Genomic DNA, 20318 nt, shown 5'->3' on the forward strand with positions numbered 1-20318 from the left:
CAAACCCCAAAACTCCAAATCTTTAGTCCTATGCTTTTTGATATTTATGATCTCTGTGTAAAAGGGTTTTCTGAATAAAGGAGATAAGAAAAAATCTAATTTATATCCAAGTGTTTTAAATATGAAAAGATATTTTTACCCTTATTAAATTACTTTAATTAATTATTGATTTATAAATTACGATTTTACCCCTAAATTGGGTTTAGGGCATTACAATTTTTTTTTAAAGCATTTTTTTTAGAGAATCACATATTATACATTTTCGCACAAAACATAATAAAACGATTTTTCAATATTATAAATGATCTTTCACATTTTAAAAAAATATTTTCTAAATTTTTTAATACTATAAGTCAGTTTTCTTATTTCTTAAATAATAAGAACAAAATTGATATTTTAGGATTTGTTTGGTAATTGTTTTTAAAAAACAATTCTGAAAAATAATTTTTGAAAATTGTTTTATAATTTTTGTAAAATAAAAGTCTTTTTGAAGCCTAAAATGTTTTAAATATGTTTTTAATATTTTTAAATATGTTTAAAAAATAACTTTTATATCAAGTATTTTATTTTTAATCATTTTTCATATTTATATATTATTTTTTAAAACAACCCTCGGAAAATAAATAAATAATATAAAACAATTAAAAGATGTTCTCTAAAAACACTTTATTTATATTCTTAAGAATTAAAAAAAATAAAATTTATCTGTCAAACGTGTTTTCTGTGTTCTTGTTTTGTTTTTTTAGAATAGAAAATTGTTTTCAAAAACAATTTCCAAACAAGCCCTTAATATTTGTGTTTTTTTTATAATTAATAATTATTGAATGAGTTTTCTTCATTCATTACTATATCTATATTACATAGACTCTATTAAAATAATTAATTGTTATTAGGTTATATATGGTCAAATTAATTTTTAAATCTATCTATTATATTTTGAACTTCAATAATTGTCAATTTAAATTTAAATTTTTTATTATATATTAATAAATAAAATTATTAAACAAAAAGATTTAATATATCTATATTTTAAGTAATGTTCAATGTAATTAAATATTAAATTGAAAATTTGAAAATAAATAAATAATTTTTTTTATAAATAGAATAAATCGTTAGACATAAAAAATAAAACGAGTCAACACCTAATCATATAGATATGATGCAGATAAGTTTTATAAAAATTTTAGTTTAATAACGTGGATTTAAATAATACCTAAATTAATATTTTTTATTTATTAAAATGTCGTAAATTGACAAATAACCTATTTGAGTGATTTTAGGAAACACTTATAATATTTTTAATATTTAAAAATTTTTATCATTTAAGTGTTAAAAATATTATAAATATTTTCTAGAATCACCGTGAAATTCACTCTAAGTTTTGTTTAGATTTTGGTGAGTTTGGTAGTTATTAATGCATTCAAATCAATGACATCCATTTGATTAGAATCAACAAGTAAAAAGGGGAAAAAAACGCGAATTTATGACTTTAATTTTAGTGAGAATGTAAAGTTGAAAGCCCAACCAAACACACCCTTAAAGTGATGAACACGCTAAGAAGTCAGAGCAACTCTTATTGACAGCTGAAAGGAGCCGTCGATGGCTGGTGCTACCGGCGGCGCCGGTTCTTCCAATCCCTCACCGGCGCCTGCGCCGAAAATCCTTCTAGCGAAGCCCGGTTTGGTCACTACCGGTTCTGTCTCTAGTAAACTCATCCGCAGCGGCGCTGCCGGTGGCGGCGGTGGCGGCGCAGAGGACGAGTCGGTTTCGCTCCGATCGCGGCTTCCGCCGATTGGTTCTCTCAATCTCCTCTCCGATTCTTGGGAGTTTCACACTGATCGGTTTCTCCCTGTAATTTTTTCTGTATATATTCTCTTCTGTTTTTGTTGTTTTGGTCTGTTTGGATGCTGAGAAAATAGAGGAAAAAGAAATTTAAAGTTAGGAATGTTGAACTTTTCATTGCACAAAGCTCCAGTTTTTTGGGATAATGCTGGAGAAATCCTTTTGTTTGCTATAATTTTCTCAGCAACCAAACGTGGGTTTTAATTTGTAAATTATATATAGGTAATTGTTCAGGTTTTGAAGCTGAGTTTGATGTTATTTTTATGTAGAAGTTGGCCGAAATTTTCTTATTTTACATGCTCTTTAAAAGTTTCGTGAAAGCAAGAAGCTCCATTTTCCCTAGAAAATGTAGGAAGACTCCTTTTCTAGCATTCCTCATCAACCAAAGCTGTAAAATCATGTTCTCTTTGTTTAGGTTTCTGAAAATTGAAACAGAAAAAAAAAAAAAAAAAACAAACAAACATAGCTAGTTGTCTTGTTCTGCAATTCATAATGTAAGATATGAAGCTATAAGCTATTTTCTACATAAACATTCTCGGCAGCCAAACAGAGTGGAAATCAGAAAAGAAATGAAATGAATCCTGACACATATGGAACATCTTCTTTGCAGTTTTTGACTGATAATACAGATTTTACAGTCGTTGGGGTGATTGGTCCGCCGGGGGTGGGGAAATCAACCATTATGAACGAGCTTTATGGCTTTGATGGAAGCTCACCTGGTGAGTAATCCGAGTATGTTACTGTATTTTGTTTTCCTTGAGTGAAGAAAATGGAGATTGCCTGGATCATACCACCTCTCATATTTTCCATTGAAATTCATTTAAATGCAATAGAGAAGCACACTGACTCATAGTTTCTTTTGCTCTCATGGTACAATAAGAAATGTAGGGAAAGAAAAGAAACCTTGTGTTGTAGATTTTTTATTGTTTTACACCAACTAGAAAAAAAGGTTTCATTTGTCGTATAATGGAACATTTTAGCTTAATTTATTTGAGTTTTTTAGGATTTATAGGGTTTTTTTTTTGGCCTTTTATTTCCTCCATTTTCTAAGCAAACAAATGGAGGATCTAGCCTTTTCTTTTAGGGCACATATAATTTGGGATTAAATGGATATGGGAAAACTGTAATAGAATTTATGATTATCAACAGGCTGAGAAACTTGAGTGAAGTTTTAAGTTGGGATTCTCATGAAACGGCAGCATTGGTGCCTATTTGGATTTTTATTATTACACACACACACACAAATAGAAGACATGATATGATGATGTACTTCACAATATCTGATGCTCAAAAAATTTTACTTTGTTTTCTGGTCAAGGAGGCTGGAACCTAAACTTTTTGAGAGACTTTAATGATTGGGAGTTGGATATGGTTAGGGATTTGCTATATATCTTGAGGGGTCATAGGCCTTCTTTGGAGGAAGATTCAGTTATGTGGAGGCGAGGAAGAAATGGTCAGTTCAGGGTCAAGGAAGCTTATAGTTTGCTGGCCAATCCTAATGCTAGTTTTTCCTTCAAGGTGCATTTGGGTGGATAGGGTGCCAACTAAGATTGCTTTTTTTGCTTGGGAGGCGACGTGGGGGAAGGTGCTCACTCTGGACAGGCTCCAAATAAGAGGGGTGCAACTTCCTAATTGTTGCTTTTTGTGTGGTTGTGAAGAAGAAAATGTAAATCATATTCTTATACACTGTATAGTGGTTAGAGCTTTGTGGGATATTATTCTTGGGTTAGTAGATGTTAAATGGGTCTTTCCAGAAACTGTAAAGGAGGTCTTAACTACCTGGAGGGGCCCCTTTGTGGGGAAGAAAAGGAAAAAGGTTTGGAAATCCATACCATTGTGTATTTTTTGGACTGTTTGGAAGAAGAGGAATAGACTAGCTTTTAGGAGGTGTGTATTAAATATCCAGAAATTAAAGAATTTGTTTGTTTGTAATTTATGGAGATGAGCCAAATTGTATTTAGGAGATGAGTCTCTCTCCCTTATAGGCTTTTTGGAGTGGGTAGCATCCACTTAAGGGGAGGTGAATCTTTTCTGGTCTTGTTGCTCTTTTTTGAGGCCTTAGCCGCCTTGTATACCCCCTGTATGTTTTGTGGCTCTTAGCCTCTTTTTAATGCATATCTTGTTTACTTATCAAAAAAAAAAAAAAAAAAAATTACTTTGTTTTTAGACAGGTTTCTTGGTTGCTAAAGGAGGCTGTCGTTTTGTTCAGTTGTCTAAAATTTAAAATACACTAACAACCTTTATCTTTTAATATGCGGAAGATACAGAATATATGTAAGAATGGGCTGGAACATGTGAATGATTTACTCATGCAGTGATTTCTTATTGTATCTCAATTTTGGGTTTGGTTTTTGTTTAGATTTTCAAGAGTATTGATAATCATGTTATGCCCTCGTGTTGGTAGAATTCAAGTGGATGGATGCTATTGCTTACCATCCATTCCATTGTGTTAGAAAAACCCATGTAACTTATAGAAAAAAGGAATTTGAATAAAACCTGCCTTGATGGGATGTTACACAGAAAATAATAATAGAATACAGAAAAATTGATATTCTTTGTTTCCCCTTGAAACATTATCTCCTCATTTTATATCTACATACTCAAGACTGCTTCTCTTTATGCATTTGATCTACTCTTGGTTTATTTTCAAATTCTCTTAATTTTTTTTCTTTACACTTGTTCATTGATTTGTACACTCAATAGTCCCTTCAGAATTATGATGATTTGAATCATATTTCAGTTTGATGTCAATGGATGATCCAGCTGCCACCATTAACTGAACTCTCTCTCTCCCTCCCTCCCTCCCTCCCTCCTTTCCCGATAAGATATTATTAATAAAAATGGGTGAACCTCAGTGCACGAGGAGTATACAAGTCTTGAGTGAAGTTCCTTGACAATCAGCAAGTAAAAGAGCCCCAAATGGGCTTGAAAAGGACCTATCTCTAAGGGGCTTGGAAAGAGCCTCTCTCTCTGTCTCTCTCTCTCTCTTTGAGGGTAAACCTTCGTGCAAAAGGAGTATACAAGCCTTGAGCAAAGTTCCTTGGCAATCACCTAATCACCAAGTGAAAAAGAGCCCCTAAGGGGCTTAGACAAGACTTTGGATAGTGGTACCATCAACAATTTTGACGTATGCAACTCTTATTTGCCTTTCAAGGATTCCCCCTCTTCTTAACATAGACTCATCCTTTGCTTGGTGATTTTGGTAATTAATGAGATTCTGACTAATGGTGGTTGCTGAGTCATCAGTGGGCATCAAATAACTAGTTTTTTTATTTCAACATATTTACAAGGTTAGGGGCAAATCAAGGTTATAAATCAATCTAAAGCTAGTAATGAGTGGAATTAAGAGAATGTCGAAGTAAATCAAGAGAAGATCAAGTACATCGAGGAAAGCGTGCTAGAAAAGGAAATTAGAGAATATAGACAAGCAAGAGAGTCTCTTGCAGAAAAATCAATAGTTTCATTATTTTTATTTTATTTTCTTATTTGTTTATGTACTTTTATATTATCTTCTGCATAACTTATAAAGGCTAGTTGTGTTCAAATGATTATTGATAAGATTCAATCTTTGTATAGTTCATGTGTGTTTTTCTAGCACATGGAAAAATACAGGCAACCATGGTCCCATAATTTAAGTGGCAAGACATGGATTAATGGAACAATTGTGTGTTTGACTTTTGTTATTCATTTATGGGTCAATTAGCAAGATGTTTATTTTTCTTCCATCACATACCCCAATGAAAAAAAACATACATTAAAGTTGAACTCCTACTTTTGGCATATATATTGATAGGCAAATAAAGTGAGCATATAATATAAGAAGTGCCAAAAGAAATAGTGCACCAAGTGCATGGTACATATGCAACGGGTTTCAGAAGGCACAGCCAAAAAAAGGAGAGAACACAAAAAACTACTCCTTGCCTCAGTGAGAACCAAATCAATCAACAAAATAAATTAAAAACATTGAACTTTCATCTATGTACGACTGAACCCATAAGAAAAGATTACTAAGAAAAGTGCCTTTCAGCCTTTGGTCAAACTGCTCCTCATTTTCAAACAATCTTCTATTTTCATTCCTTTAAGTTGTCCAAAAGATGCACAAAGGAGTGTGGGTCTCTACACTTTCTTTCATACTTTTCCTTCAAAGGAGCCATGCCAACCTAACTCTTACTTTTGGAATATCCACTCATTCATAGTTGATGAATTTTAGAAAAACCTTTTACAATCTCCCACTTAAGTAATATTCAAGGTGAAAAAAAAACTTTGAAAATGAAAATATTTTCTGGATTGGATTGTCTTCAATAGTCAGAAAATATTAACATGGTATACATCTTAGTATCATGACCCTACTAAACAATACCACTAACAAAACCAGAGAGGCCAGTGAACATTGTTCATGCCATGAACGTTCTATGGTTAATGAGAATACTATAACTTTAATATGTTTTATCACCAGCGATCATAGAGTGTGTAGCATGGAAGTAACATACCAAATACTTATTTATGCTGTATCCAATATCAGTCCAACAACATTTCTTCTCAAAAACCTTATGCTTCAAACAAATGGAAAAATAACGTTCCCCAATTATTTTCATGGTCCTGTGGGGCCTGTCACCCCGTGTTCCAAAATCATTTTATCTTGATTTTGGTTCTGTTGTTGAAGAAACTTCAGACTTTGAAGATCGTCATTTTAAAGAGATTCCATGATTGCATACCAGAACACATGCAAGTTGGCCATAGAAGAAATGGCCTTAGAGCTGATGGTGAAAGGGAATTCACATGCCTGACCTGAAGTTGGGATGTAAGTTTTATGCAGAAAAATGCCAATGTATAAAAATAACCTTCTGGTTTCTTGAGTGTGATGTTTACCTTGGTTCCACCTTAGTAAAGTGGCCAGCCAGAACCATAAGGCTATGAGCCTGAGCAATTCAAAAGTGGCATAAATTTCTAACTGCCTGAATGAATTATCAGGTCGTTTGGCATCCAAACTAGTTTTAGGATTTCTGTTCATCAATGAGAAAGTTGGTACGACTTGATTGTATGTTGACTTATGCGTTGTAGCTGTTGTACTCATATCACCTGTACACTTGTATTTCATGAGCAAACTAATTAGGTGGAGATCTGCTATCATACGGTTTGCAATTGCTATCATTCTTGTTTAGTTGCCCTTTTCCCTCCTATACCCTAAATCCCTCAAGGTTTCTTTTTCTGATTATTTCCTTAATTTATGTTTTAAGCTATCTTTCCTTTCCAGTCAAAAATTGATACCACCCAAAGGATAACTTTAGCTGTACTAGCTTGCAGGAATGCTACCACCTTTTGCAATCCAGTCGGAGGATATTAGAGCAATGGCAAGGCACTGTACAGTTGGCATTGAACCAAGAATTTCTGCTGAACGGCTTATACTTCTTGATACCCAGGTCCAATAATTTTTTTTTTTCAAATTTATTCTTGATCTTTTTGCAGAGAAATTTTTTGCATTAGATCATGTTGTGTACTGCCATTTTCTGGTCAGACGTTCTTCTGAAATGATTGATTGTAAGATTTATTACTCAATAGTACTTATTGAATCTTCCAAAGTCCTAATAAGGTCAGGAAGCGAGAATTAGAGAGATCTTCTGAAGTTAATATACAGCCTGGAAACCAGAATTAGAGAGGAATAAAAAAGAGGTCTTGTAACAAAGTAACCATTAGAATGGAAAGGTACCAAGGCATGATTAGAAGGGACTCAAAATGTTTGATCCAAGGTTTTTCTTTGTGATTCACATAAGAATTCCATTCTCGTTATATTTTTTATATGAAACATCATTCATGACTGGGGAAACAGGCTTGTTTTTGAGTTTTCGTTCTGTAAAAAAGTTAAAAAACCTATCCCATGGTATTGCCTCAATGTATGTTTCACCTTAAGCATATCTTACATATATAGTTTTATATTACGTGAAATTTATCACCATATTTTTAGTTTAAGCAATTCTTTATGGGGTATATACTAAAGAAGATGTTTCCATGGGAATTTTTTATTTTTTTTAATGAATGGGCAAAAATAAAAGACAAACACCATAAAAGGAACCCTGATTTTTTAAAGGTTGAAAGAATAAATTATGGCAAGATTTTCAACATTGAACCAAGTATATGTAGAATTCTGCAAGAACAAGGTAACCTTTATGAACTTTACCAATCCTGAAACAACCACAATTGACCATGAGTGTTTCATTCAGGGGAAATTATTACCAGGTGGTTACATGATTGCAGACATTGCAAAATGACATCAAATGCAGAGAGAGTTATTGAAATTTATGATTTTTTTTTTTTTCTTCTCCCTTATAATTTTTTTTTTGTTTTTTAAATTTTTGTTAGGCCTTCTTTTGTTTTTTCTAAAGTTAAATATAAGTTTGTTAACTGAATAATACTCAGTACTAGGTGAGTATAGTTTGTGTCAGGGTCACTGTCCAAGATACCTAAAAAGAAAGATTTAAGCACAATTGCACACGCAAGATACCATATTATGGCCTTGCCTATAAAAAAAGATACTATATTGTGGCCTTCGCCTAATGAACTATTGTTACCCAATTGCCAACCTCAGAGAGGTAGCTCCAGCACCTAGGTTAGATGCACTTATCCAGAGTGGTGTGAGTTGATGACCTTTTTCTTTTCTTGTTCTTTTAGATAACCAAAATTTATTAAAGATGCGAAATAGGGTGCAACACAAGTACATTTTCCTTTTCTATTCTTTTCTTCTTTTTTTTTTTTCCCCTTTCATTGACTGGGTTTTTAGGTCCTGCTGGGGGTTAGTTCTTTTTTCTCAGTAATGTTGGCATCTGTTGTGGTGGAAAAATGGACCTGGATACTCTTAAATGTTAGGAACTGTATCAATTTTGTGTCAGGTCATAATGTGAAATTTAAGGTTGTTAATGTTTACATAATGTATCCTATAAAAAAAAAAAAATGTTTACATAATGCAGTACCTTTTTTTATGATGTTTCTAAAGTTATACCACCCCCCTGGTTTCCTAAAATTATTGATCTTAGCATTTGTTGTTGCTGAATTTGAAACTGAGAAAGGTTTTTAACAATATGCAATACAGCTTAAAGGTTAATGTAATTTTGAAAATATCAGGAAGGGTTCTCTGTGATTGTCAAAAAACCAGAGAGGAAGTAAGTGTAATCCCTCCTTCCCTTTTCAAGTATTAGTTTTTCTCAATTATGTCACCATTTTAAGTGTGTGTTCCCTCTCCCCTTCCTTGCATATAGAAGCCTTGATGCTGTTTGCATTTGCGATATATTTTAACAATTTTTATGTTGTCTTGCAGCCTGTGTTTAGTCCTTCTGTTTTAGCTGAGATGATGAGGCCTGATGGCTCATCTACAATTTCTGTTTTAGGCGGAGAATCTCTATCGTCCGAGTTGGCTCATGAACTTATGGGTATACAGGTAATTCAAAGATTAAGATGTGGGATAATTTCATTCTTGTCAAGAAAAATGCCAAAACTTTGAACAAGTTTTGCAGTTCTTGATGTTAGCCATTTATTGTGACATTTAACAACTTTATTTTGAATGGTTCTTCATAAAGCAGGGCATGCATATTAGGTTTATTTTCATTTTCTTCAATTGTCATTTTTTTTATGGGGTCTATTTTGGTCAATCAAATGTTTTACGACTGTCCAGGCTTTTTATAGTAGTATAGATTTTTATTTTCTGGGGTGCAGCAACCACAATCTCACAATTTCTTTTAAGTGGAACACCTAATGATTTATCCTTTCTGGGTTGCTGCAAGGAATTCTTCTAGCTTGGTGTTCTCCTAGCATCCATTTGCCATATTTTGCTGGTGATATCAGATGGAGTACATGATATTAACATGTGGCGCTTGATGTTGACGGTATTTCTTTCTTCTTGATTACTGCATATTGTTCATTCCTCATATAAGAACTTTATTGATTATGATGTAAGCTATGAGCTGTTATGGCTTTCAATCCTGTAACTTACAGCTTCTTTATTATAAACCACTACAGGATTTCAAAATTTTCATCCGTTTAAGGAGATTATCTACTTCTGCCTCTTAAAGTACATCTTGGGTTTGGGAAGTATGAGTTAAGTCCATGTCATTTGGGTTTAATTCATGGACTAGAAATACGTGTACAATATTATAGCTTAAAAATAGGGTTTTTTCATAGAGATATGTATTAAGTTGAAGGTGTTACAGAGACGATTGAAATCAGGCAATGGATGTAGAGTGGTGTATTAGAAAAATTCCTGATAGCCTATGATTCAATAGAGAATATGGCCCTGGATTCTTTTTCTTGTCTTGTGAGTTTTGAACTTTCTATACTTGGTCATAGTTTACTTTCATATATTTTGCCAGATGTTTTATACATCTAATGGAAGGTTGCTCTGCTGTGTTTGTTTTAGACCATTTGGAGGGTGGGAAGTAGGTGAGCTTTTGAAAATTGTGAAAATATGGACCAAGCAATTAAACATTTCTTCTTGTATATATTTTTAGATTGGGTTGAGTGTCTATAGGGGATTGTTCCTTATTTATGTTGGATATTGTGGATTGACTAGGCTCTAGCTAGGGCATGGTTGTTGGTTTTTGTGTTTTTGCACCTTTTTTTTGGTCTATTGGCTTCTTTGTATGCATCATGTAGACATTCCTGCTTTTTCTTTCGCAAATACAAATTTTACTTACCTATAAAAAAAAAAAAAGAATAGAGGAATGAAATTTAGCTAGAGATTTAGGGGTAAATACAAAAACAACCTTTGGACTTCAACTCATGGCTTAATTTCACCCCTAAACTTGTTTTTGAAGCAATGTCAACCCCAAACCATGTCCAAATTTCAAATAAGCTCTACTATTGAAATTTTCCATCAAAAGATGGATGAACAAGCCTTTGTGGCAAGCGCATAGACATTGACATGGGTTTTGTATGATATGTTTGAATATGTCCAATTTGTTCTTGTACTTATCATAGGGGTTTCTCCATCCATTTTTTATGGAAAATATTTTAATAAAAAAACTTATTTGACATTTGTGCATAGCATAGGATTGATATTACTTAAAAAAAAAAAAAGGTTTAGGGCTAAATTGAGATGTGGGGTAAAAGTATAAGGGTTATTTTGTAATTTACTTGATAGTTAGTGTATTTCTTCTTCTTCTATTTTTTAAAATTTGAGTAGTCAAGCTGAATCACTTTAAACTGTAAATCTTCCTGAGCAGCAAGAGCTCCTGTTTTGTCCATGTGGTGATCGATTTGGAAGGAAGAATGGCTTCTTATCCATCAGTTTTATTATGTTTCTTGACTGTGATTCAAGGTTGTAGGATAGTGTGCATTGGTATCATATACTGCTGGGTGAAATAATCTTTGTTATCCATGCCACTAAAAATGCTCTTTTTATTTCTGTTGGATTTTCTTCAAATTAAGGAAATCTTTTGGGGGACTTTATGGCTTTTGTCATGTGTTTACCCCTCTCTTCCTGTTTCTTGTTTCGGAATTCAAAATGTTGATGTATGTAAATAATTTTACAATGCCATCTTTATATTCCTGCAGGTTGACTTGTTAAAACATGGTATACCTGACCTATCATCATTAACTCCTTCCCATTCACAAAACTCTAATTTGGGGTCTGACAAAGAAGGCAAAGACAAAGTTCTGGAAGGTGGAGAAGAATACTTGGCAGCTCCCATTTTTGTCCATACAAAGTGAGTAATCTGATATCAATATTCCATTAGAAAAAAAACCATTGCTGTATAAATGGAAAAAACTAAAAATAATCATTGATAACTTCAGGAAATGAAGTATTAACAACAACATGAAAGACATGGCAAGAGGAAACAAAATGATCAATTGGTGATTTGTGCATATATCATAGAACTTATATTATTTCTATATGTATCATCAATTTACTCATTGTAACATTTTCAAAGTTATTTCATAAGTAAAGAAACTAAATTAAAAAGTACCAAAAGGGGGCAATCCATGTTCAATATAATTGGAGTAAGCAGGATACAGAAAAAAGACAAGAAAAGATTCCACTCCTTTATTTGGGGTAGGCAACCCAAACTACTATTGAAGAGGGAGCCTCCTTCCCTTGGGGTACCCATGCAATAAGTGCAGCAAAACTTCTTTGAGCTTTTACAAGAGTAGGCCCACTCCCCTCAAAGGTCCTCCTTCCAAAAGCACTAGACCGCACAAAAAGCTATAGTCCTGCACACTATTATCGTATGGTTCATGTTAGGTCAACCATGCTCATGAGCACCTTTTTTGAAGTCCAAGGAAGCACCTGTAAAAGAAAATACCAAAGACTACAACTTACAAGCAACTAGGCTGTGGATCAAGCGATGATTATCTATTTCCTTGTCCCTCCTACATAGACAGTACTGACTAACCTTGATCCACTCTCTCACCTTGAGATGGTCCAGAGTCAGTTTTCTTTGCCACACTGCCGCCTACAAAAGGAAAGTCATCTTGGCGGCATTGCTGACATCCATAATCCTCCAGCTGGGAAAGCTGTTCTTGCTTGATGTATTGAAATGTGGTAGTATGATTCCATTGGGAACTCCCCTTTTATTGCAGCCTCCCATAATAAGGCATCTCCCTCTTTAGTCTTGCCATCTGGAATGCACTCTGTTAATCGCTTCTAAGAACTTCACCAAATCTAGTCCCACTTCTTGACATCTCTCACCTCCAAAATGCACAACCCCCTGAAAACCCTGGTAATGAGTGATAGCAACTCTGCCCTTAACCCATAAGAAATTAGCTTTGGGAATCCCAAATGTAGCAATGACTCTACAGCATGTCCAAACCTCACCCACACTTCACATCATGCTAAAACCTCATTTTTTTACACATTACCCAAGAGAAGGAAATGAACTCAAAAACTCATCCCCTCCTGTTATACTTCCTCAAGCCTTCCGTATTGGTGCCCTTCTCTAACTCAGAACCCCATTGCCTCTTTCAGTCCTATATTTGTCTTCAACCACCCTCCTAAACAAACTATCACCCTCTTTAACACTCTCTACCTTTTGCCTAGAAGAACCTGATTTAAGATAGTAAGCTTTCTGACCCCCTATCCTTTTCTCTCCAAGCCACTTTCCTTTTGGGAGGCATGAAACACTCGTGGATCTATAGCATCAATGTAGGCAACAGCCCTAGTCTCATTAATGTTTTTCTCCTTGTTATAAAACTGTGTATATACATGCACACTAAAGATCTGTATTCTGTCTGATTTACCAACTGACCTCTTGGGGGTTTAGGTGTTAAAGATATTATATGGTTTATAACCTCAAATTCATAATTTGATATGCCTGGCTAATTTTCTGTCCTTATTTTGTAAGAGATAGTCTTTTGCATTGATAGTTTCCTTAAATTGTACGTAGTTACTGTCACTGCTTCTTTCTGAAAGTAGTGGATAAAGTGTGTTTCTAAGTTTGCTTACCGATGGCTCCCGTTGGGACACAATAGTCATTTTCACATCATTATCTTAATTAATGTACTCTTATCAACTTGCATAATTTTCATTTGCAATTCTAGTTACTATTACTGTCTACATGGTAATATTAGGAGCTTAGTGTTTCCTTGAAGTCCTCTGATAGGGAGGGGGAAGTTACCACTAGGTAACAAATGGCCAGTGGCAAATGGTTCTCTTGTAATATTTTAAATTCAACAGTTCATTGATTGGCTTGCCCAAGGCTTGATTCATAACCAGTTGAAGGATGGTTATTTTGTTGTCTAGATTGATTTGTTAGTATAAAAGTTTGTAGCCTCTTCACTTCTATTTTGTTATGCATCATAGCTGAACAAAGGCAACTCATCTACACATTGTTACTGATTGTAGACTGCGAGATCAAGATATCACTCCGCGTAATTTTGTTCATCTGAGGAAGGCACTCGCACAATTTTTCAGCTCCTCCACATTTGTGAAAGAAAAATGTGGAAACACAACCAAGGAGCATCTCGTTTCTTCTGTGCCCCCTAATATGCCAAGTACTGATTTGGATTCAACACTGCCAAATTTATTTTTAGTCCCATGTAAGAGTAAAGTCGATTCCCCAAGAGCTCAGTATGAAAGCTATACCTCTATGTTGTGGAAATTACGGGATCAGGTCTCTCTCTAATATCCATACATACATAAATACATAATACACACACACCACCTTTCAATCTTCTGTTACTCTTATTCGTGTTACCTCATCAGGTTCTGTCCATGAACTGCCCATCCTTTGCAAGGACCATATCAGAACGTGACTGGCTGAGGAACTCTGCCAAGATATGGGAACTAGTGAAGAACTCTCCGATCATTGCTGAGTACTGCAAAACACTTCAGAGTTCTGGTATGTTCAGAAGGTAAAAACCCTTGCTTCTTTCCCCATTTGCTTATGCCAAAAGGAAACAAAAGATGATCTCGACGACTGTTCTATCTATGATAAGTTAGCTTGATTCTGTAAATTATTCACATTAGTGTCATGTATCATTTCTTTCCTTTTAGTCTTTTTTATCGGGCTGATCCCTTTTTCTTATTGAAGAAAATGATTGTTGTAATATATGATTGATAATTAACTATTCTCTATTTCTATTTTGTTGTTGGAATGACACCTCATTAAGAGAGATGGTTTTTGTAATAATCTCAAATGTGCTGCCCTTCTTTTTCCAGAAACAAGAGAGAACTAGGAAGGAATGCAAGGAAGGCATGAATGTTTAAAAGATCCTCTTTTTTTCGTTTTTCGGGTTGGGAGGAAAAAAAGGGGTAAAGAAGAGGTTCATTTGAATTACTTGTTCGTCATCTTTGTTTCTTTTGGTATATCATTCACTGCTAGAACTTCAGATTTCAAGGCTGATAGGCTGATAAATATTTCTTGTATTTTTTTCGGATTTAGTTTTTTTCCCAGTGTAGGTGAATGATGATAGTAATGTCTTCTTGCATACATGTGCCTGAATGGCTGTGTTTTTTCATTCTTTGGTTTGTATGTGCAGGCTTCTTCTTCTTCTTCTTCTTCTCTCTTTCTCTCTCTCTCTCTCTCTCTCTCTCTCTCTCTCTCTCTCTCTATCTGGATTCTGAGTCCTACTAACTGTAGTTTCCTGGAGAATAAATCGACACAACTATTTTTCAAATGATTCTGTCTTCCAGAATAATTTTATTTTTTATTCTACTTTTCAAGGATGTTTTTTTTTTGGCCCTAAATGGTAAGGACTTAGGCTAGTCAACGGGCCGGTTTTGGGCTTGAGGGATTTTTTTATTTTACAAGCTTCAATGGTTCAAATTTAAAAATTAGATTGGGCTTTAGCCCGAAATTGTCAAGAGGAGTCGAGCAAGATTTTATATCAGACTAAGATAGAAGTGTGCAAAAAACTGATTGAATCAACAAAATCGATCTAGTCATGGTGAAATTGTCATTTTCTGGAGTTTTATTTATTTACTATTATTTATTTTTAATTTTTAACAATTTTGACTTTTTAAATGAAAAACCGATTTAGATTGGTTGGGCCCATGATTTACTATTAAAAAAATTGATGATAAATTAAGTTGAATTGAGAGTTGTGTACATACAAATCTATAATATACAATATTTTTTTTGTCACATTATTTAGTGTATATTTTTCCCATTTGAAGGCAATCTTAAACTACAAGTATTTTTGTTTTTTGGTGATATTCTTTATTTTTTTAGTACATTTTTCACATTTGAAGGAATATCTTAAACTGCAAGTCTACGCAGACTTGTACAAATTTTCTTTTTCAAGGATAAAACTTTTGTAAAGATTTGTTAACTCTCAAACCCATCTTCAACTCATCAAAATCTCAAAGCTAATAGCTTCTCACACAAAATAAATAAATAAATAATAATTCCTATTTGAACATTAAAAAGAAAAAATTGATGATTTTTTTTTATAATATGGTACATGACAAAAATACTAATAGGCCTTAAAATATAAATACCTATTAATTTAGTGTTTTTTATTTTTTATTTTTTATTTTAAAAATAAAAAATAGTAATAACCTCCCTCTCGGAAACTTACATTAAAAAGATAAATAAATTTAAAAACTGCTTAAAAAAATTTAAGTACTGAAAAAATTTCTTACTCAAATTTTAAAATTTTTTACAATGATTTCTAAAGACATGAAAAATTTAAGGGTATTTTTTTATATTCAATAACATAAATTGGTTTTTTTGGTTAGTCTATTAAAAATATGCAAAGATATAGCTGGACTCGACCAGTGGAATTCATTAACTTTCCCATAGATTGAAGGGTGCATCATCATTGAGAAGAGAGACAAAAGAAAAACATTACATTGGACAAGCAAAATGAGAATGGAGTATCTTTGAAGTGATTTCCTACTTACCTTACCTAGATCAAATTTTACAGAACAAAACACAGTCCATCTTCCAACCATTTACTCTATCATGGCGTCCTCCACTGGAACTTCAGCTGCAGCTTGTTTGGAAGGTTTGATTTTGTTCTTACCTGTAAATTGAGAAGCATGTATACACATTAATCTGACCCGGAAATTGCAGAAAAGAAGGTGAAGATAATAAGAAAAGGAAGAGCTTGGCATGGGTGGGGGAAGGTTGCAGCATCATATGAGAAGGAAGAACTTGCCTCTGCTGCCTTTGCGTTTCAAATGTTTGAGCTTCACACTCTTCTTCAAGTGAAATTTTGTTGAGTTTTTGTCGGTTTCTTCAGATGTTCCTACAAAACCAAGTTCGGTCTTCATGTTTACTCAAGTTTCCTCGTGCGTGGGGTGGGCATGAAATAAACTAAATTCTCAATTTCACCGATAAAATCAAAATCATTTAACCAACAAAACAATCATGGTAGCTTATTTGTGGGGAAGAATTCTAATTCTGAATCAATTCAAAAGAAGGGGTTTGCATTTACTGAGCAAGTATTATTTGTGTAAAGGAGACGAAGAGTTCACAAATCATACCCACCTTTACTGCCCCAAGGAACCATGGTTTGGCAGCTAATTTTTGTTATGTTTGTGGTCCAGTGGGTGATGCTACCTTCAGTCAATGATGTCCTTGTTAGTTGGCATGGAGCTTTTGTAGGAAAGAAAAGGAAGAAGACAAGGAGAGCAGCTTCTTTGTGCTTATTTTGGACCCTCATAGAAGTTGAGAAAGCGGAAAGCCTTTGAAATTTCCAAAATGGTGGACCAAGCAATTATACAGTCCTTTATGTACATGTTCTTGGAAAAGGTTAGTGTGCATTTAGGAATTACCTCGTTATTTATTTGATTGTATAGTTTGATTGGGTTCTAAGTGAGATGAAGGTGGTGTTTTTTGTGTATCTCTTTTCTTTTAAGGCTTTAGGTGCATTGTATACATCATGTATACTTTTGTGTGCCATTTGTTAGGTGCTTTTAATATAGCTGCTTTTACCTATTAAAAATAAGCAAAACAATCATGGTACTGGGGACTGATAAATATCAAGAAGTATTGAGCTTAACTATAAACGGGGAAAAAAGGACAACAGACCTAATACCAAAATGAGCAGCAGGGCTGGCCGCCTTCGATCTAATAGCTGTGATCATATTAGATTCCAATAACATGAATCATACAGCCCTTTGAAATTATTGGCCATGTAAGAATGCTACATTGCGTTTTACTGAATTTTGCCACCAAATGAGGCCACCATCTGATTCTACCGAAAGCCCAATCCAATCACTGAGAGAATGTCATGAATTTGCCACCCCCATCACCAAACTCTGAAACCTCCCAAAGAGTAACCTTGACCCAAGTTTAATTAATTGAAATAGGCTACATAGTTAACTTGTGTGCTAAAAAATTTAATGGAAGCCATTTCTTTTTGGCATATTTATGCTATGTTAGGTTCCAAGAAAGTACAAACAAATTTTCACAGAAATTCAAGCAATAAGGTAATCTTCTGAATTAGGGAAGCTGTTAGGTTCACAACTTGTCCATCTAAATGAACAGTTAACTTTTTAATGTTTCTTCACAGGGACTAATCCTGTTTCCTTAAGATTTCTAATTGTATTGAGATGTATCAGAGAGATTTCCTCCTGCTCTGGCTTCTGATAGAAGAAGAAAGAACATTATGTCTGTTATCTTGGGATTGGCAATATGATTGTTGCAAAGTGGCCCTGGAGACCACCAGAGATCTGAGTTTCCAGTGGCATGAATTGTTGGAGAAAATAAAATAGGCATCTTAATGGGTAGAACTCAACATGATCAGGAGAGAACAACAATTGCCTATGTGAGTTTGTCATCTAATTTTCTTTTCCTCATGTATATCCAGAGTGAGCCATTAGCTTGGATTCCATTGTCAAAATTAAATCCCACCACTTAAAATGAGGATTTTGTTTGGGAATCGTGTTATTTCCCCTATTCCTAGGATTTCATCATCTTCCTCAACCTACCCAGCAAAGGTACCCAGCAAAGGCAGGAGTTCTCTTCTAACTTCCACCTTCTAATTTCCTTGCCAATTGAGCCTTTGGGTTTTAATTTGAGGTGCAATCTCAAGAATCTTGACTCACTAAGAACCTATTTGGAAGAGATTCTAAGAAGTTAGAAGCATTCCTAATGCTTAAAAGCACTTATAAAAATCAAGGGTTTGACAGAATTTTAAAAATCATTTTTCAAAATTTAGAGAATCAATGTTCTTGGACTATCATTAGGTAGATGCTTTTTCCAAAAATTACTTTTTGGATATATAACATGTTATTAAAAACACTATCAAGAGCATTTTTTTGGTTTATATCCAAACACCAACTTTCTCCATAAAAGAATTTCTATTAGAAGTGCTACTAACAAATGCGCTACATGCTAAAAGTGCTTTTGCTATAATCACTCCCAATCAGACCCTAAATTTATTTCTCTCTCTAAGTTGGATGAAAGGGCATCCCAAAGGTATCATCTCTTGCAATTCTTTCTTCCTCCATAACAATCACACTAATTCAACCCCTCCTTTTTCCTTTTATATTTTCAATTGTTTCATAGAATTCTCTAAGAAAAACCAACTGAAAACACCTCAAATTTGTTCCAAAGAACCTGCTTTCAGAACAGATTCTCCAAACACCGTTTCAGCATGTTTTTAAAATTAGAGAACTGTTTTTTATCAACGGTTCCTAACTTCTTTTTCTTTTCAGGGAAAAAAAAAAAAAAAAAAAACCCTAGCATTACTCACAAAGAAAGCACCATAGATCAATTAACAAAAAGAAAAAGGAGAGAGAGGAACCTTGGGAAACAGCCATCTCCACATCCTCCATACTCACAATACCCTTCTCCAAAGCCTCCTTCTGCTCCTGCAATCATCACCAACCAAAAAGGGCCATTTCAAACACTAAAGATCCTACGATATCGAAAACCTTCTTTAATCCGAGCTCAATTTCATATATTAAAAAAAAAAAAAAAAAAACAAAACAAAAAAACTGAATTAAAGCGAGTACAGACTCGGCGCCATCTCTTGAAGAGCTTGCGCTTGCGCTTGCCGGAGAGGGAGAGCGGCTGCGGCTTGTTCTTGAGCTTGGCACTGACCGGATCGCCGTGAATCGCTCGCTTTCTCTGTGCCTTCTCGGCTCTCCTCCTCTTCTGTACCACGTTGAACTTCGCCATCTCTCTCTCACTATCTACCTCAAAACCCTAACCCTAGCTTTTGTTCAAAACCCTAGCTCTTGTTCAAAACCCTAGCTCTCTGATTTTTTTTATTTATTAACTTAATAAAATTTTGATTAAAAAAATCAACTATCATTTATTTTGCAGGTTTTAATTTGAATATTTTTTTAAAAATTTATATATTTATTAATGTGGAAAAGGTTCTATAAGTAATAATAATAATAATAATAATAATAATAATAACAACAACAACAACATTATAAAATATTTAAAAATAAATAATAATAATAATTATTATTATTATTATTATTATTATTTATAAAAAAAATATTCATTTTAATGAAAATAAATGAAAGGGATTGAAATATAATTTCATTTCAAAAAATGATAAATAAATAATATTTTTAATGTAACTTAAAATAATAAATCACCTATTAAATTTATAAACATTAAATTGATATTTTATTTGCCAAATCAACTCAAAATTAACGAAAACCAAACTATTTTTATTTTTATTTTTATAAAATATATTATAACTAATTGATATTTATTCATATTTAAAAAATTAATTTGGATTATTAATAGAATCAAAATAATTCTATTTTAGTATATTATTTTTTAATTATAAATTATTTTTTTAATGATTGTCATTTTCATTACCTTATATGTTTTATTTATGAACTTCAAGAAATGAGCATCAAATATGAAAATACTATCATTCAAGCCACAAAGTTACAAGATTTCCCCTTGGATGATTATATTGGTTAAAAAAATATGCAAAATTAAAACATTCCAAATAAAACCTAACAAGAATTTTTTAAAAAAAATAGTGAAAAAAGTTCAATATTTTACGAAATAATCTTAGATTGCTAAATCGTCTCTATAAAAACCTAACTAGTAAAATCCAATGGAATAAAA

General features: G+C 33.5%; 2 protein-coding genes across 4 annotated transcripts; one reads left to right on the plus strand and one right to left on the minus strand.

Moving 5' to 3' along the window:
* Nucleotides 1-1547: 1547 nt before the first annotated feature.
* LOC117933841 (protein SMG9-like) lies at nucleotides 1548-14819 on the plus strand. 3 transcript variants are annotated; one of them, XM_034855396.1, is made up of 9 exons: nucleotides 1549-1851; nucleotides 2453-2561; nucleotides 7147-7262; nucleotides 9152-9271; nucleotides 9627-9716; nucleotides 11383-11534; nucleotides 13670-13937; nucleotides 14030-14178; nucleotides 14486-14819. In XM_034855396.1, exons 1-9 carry the CDS (start codon nucleotides 1600-1602, stop codon nucleotides 14523-14525), a joined length of 1296 nt encoding a protein of 431 aa, XP_034711287.1. In that variant the 5' UTR covers nucleotides 1549-1599; the 3' UTR covers nucleotides 14526-14819. The 3 variants fall into 3 exon arrangements, with proteins under 3 accessions (XP_034711289.1, XP_034711287.1, XP_034711288.1); XM_034855398.1 differs by lacking the exon at nucleotides 2453-2561 and having other exon boundaries at nucleotides 1548-1851; nucleotides 7140-7262; XM_034855397.1 differs by lacking the exon at nucleotides 14486-14819 and having other exon boundaries at nucleotides 1550-1851; nucleotides 14030-14484.
* Nucleotides 14820-16029: 1210 nt separating this feature from the next.
* Nucleotides 16030-19440, minus strand: LOC117933003. The gene is made up of 4 exons (XM_034854350.1): nucleotides 19239-19440; nucleotides 19024-19090; nucleotides 16429-16518; nucleotides 16030-16293 (listed from the first exon to the last, which is right to left on the minus strand). The coding sequence occupies exons 1-4, from the start codon at nucleotides 19398-19400 to the stop codon at nucleotides 16223-16225; spliced, it is 390 nt and encodes a 129-aa protein (XP_034710241.1). The 5' UTR covers nucleotides 19401-19440; the 3' UTR covers nucleotides 16030-16222.
* Nucleotides 19441-20318: the final 878 nt, after the last annotated feature.

This window comes from Vitis riparia, chromosome 16, assembly GCF_004353265.1.
Source record: "Vitis riparia cultivar Riparia Gloire de Montpellier isolate 1030 chromosome 16, EGFV_Vit.rip_1.0, whole genome shotgun sequence".
NCBI lineage: Eukaryota > Viridiplantae > Streptophyta > Magnoliopsida > Vitales > Vitaceae > Vitis > Vitis riparia.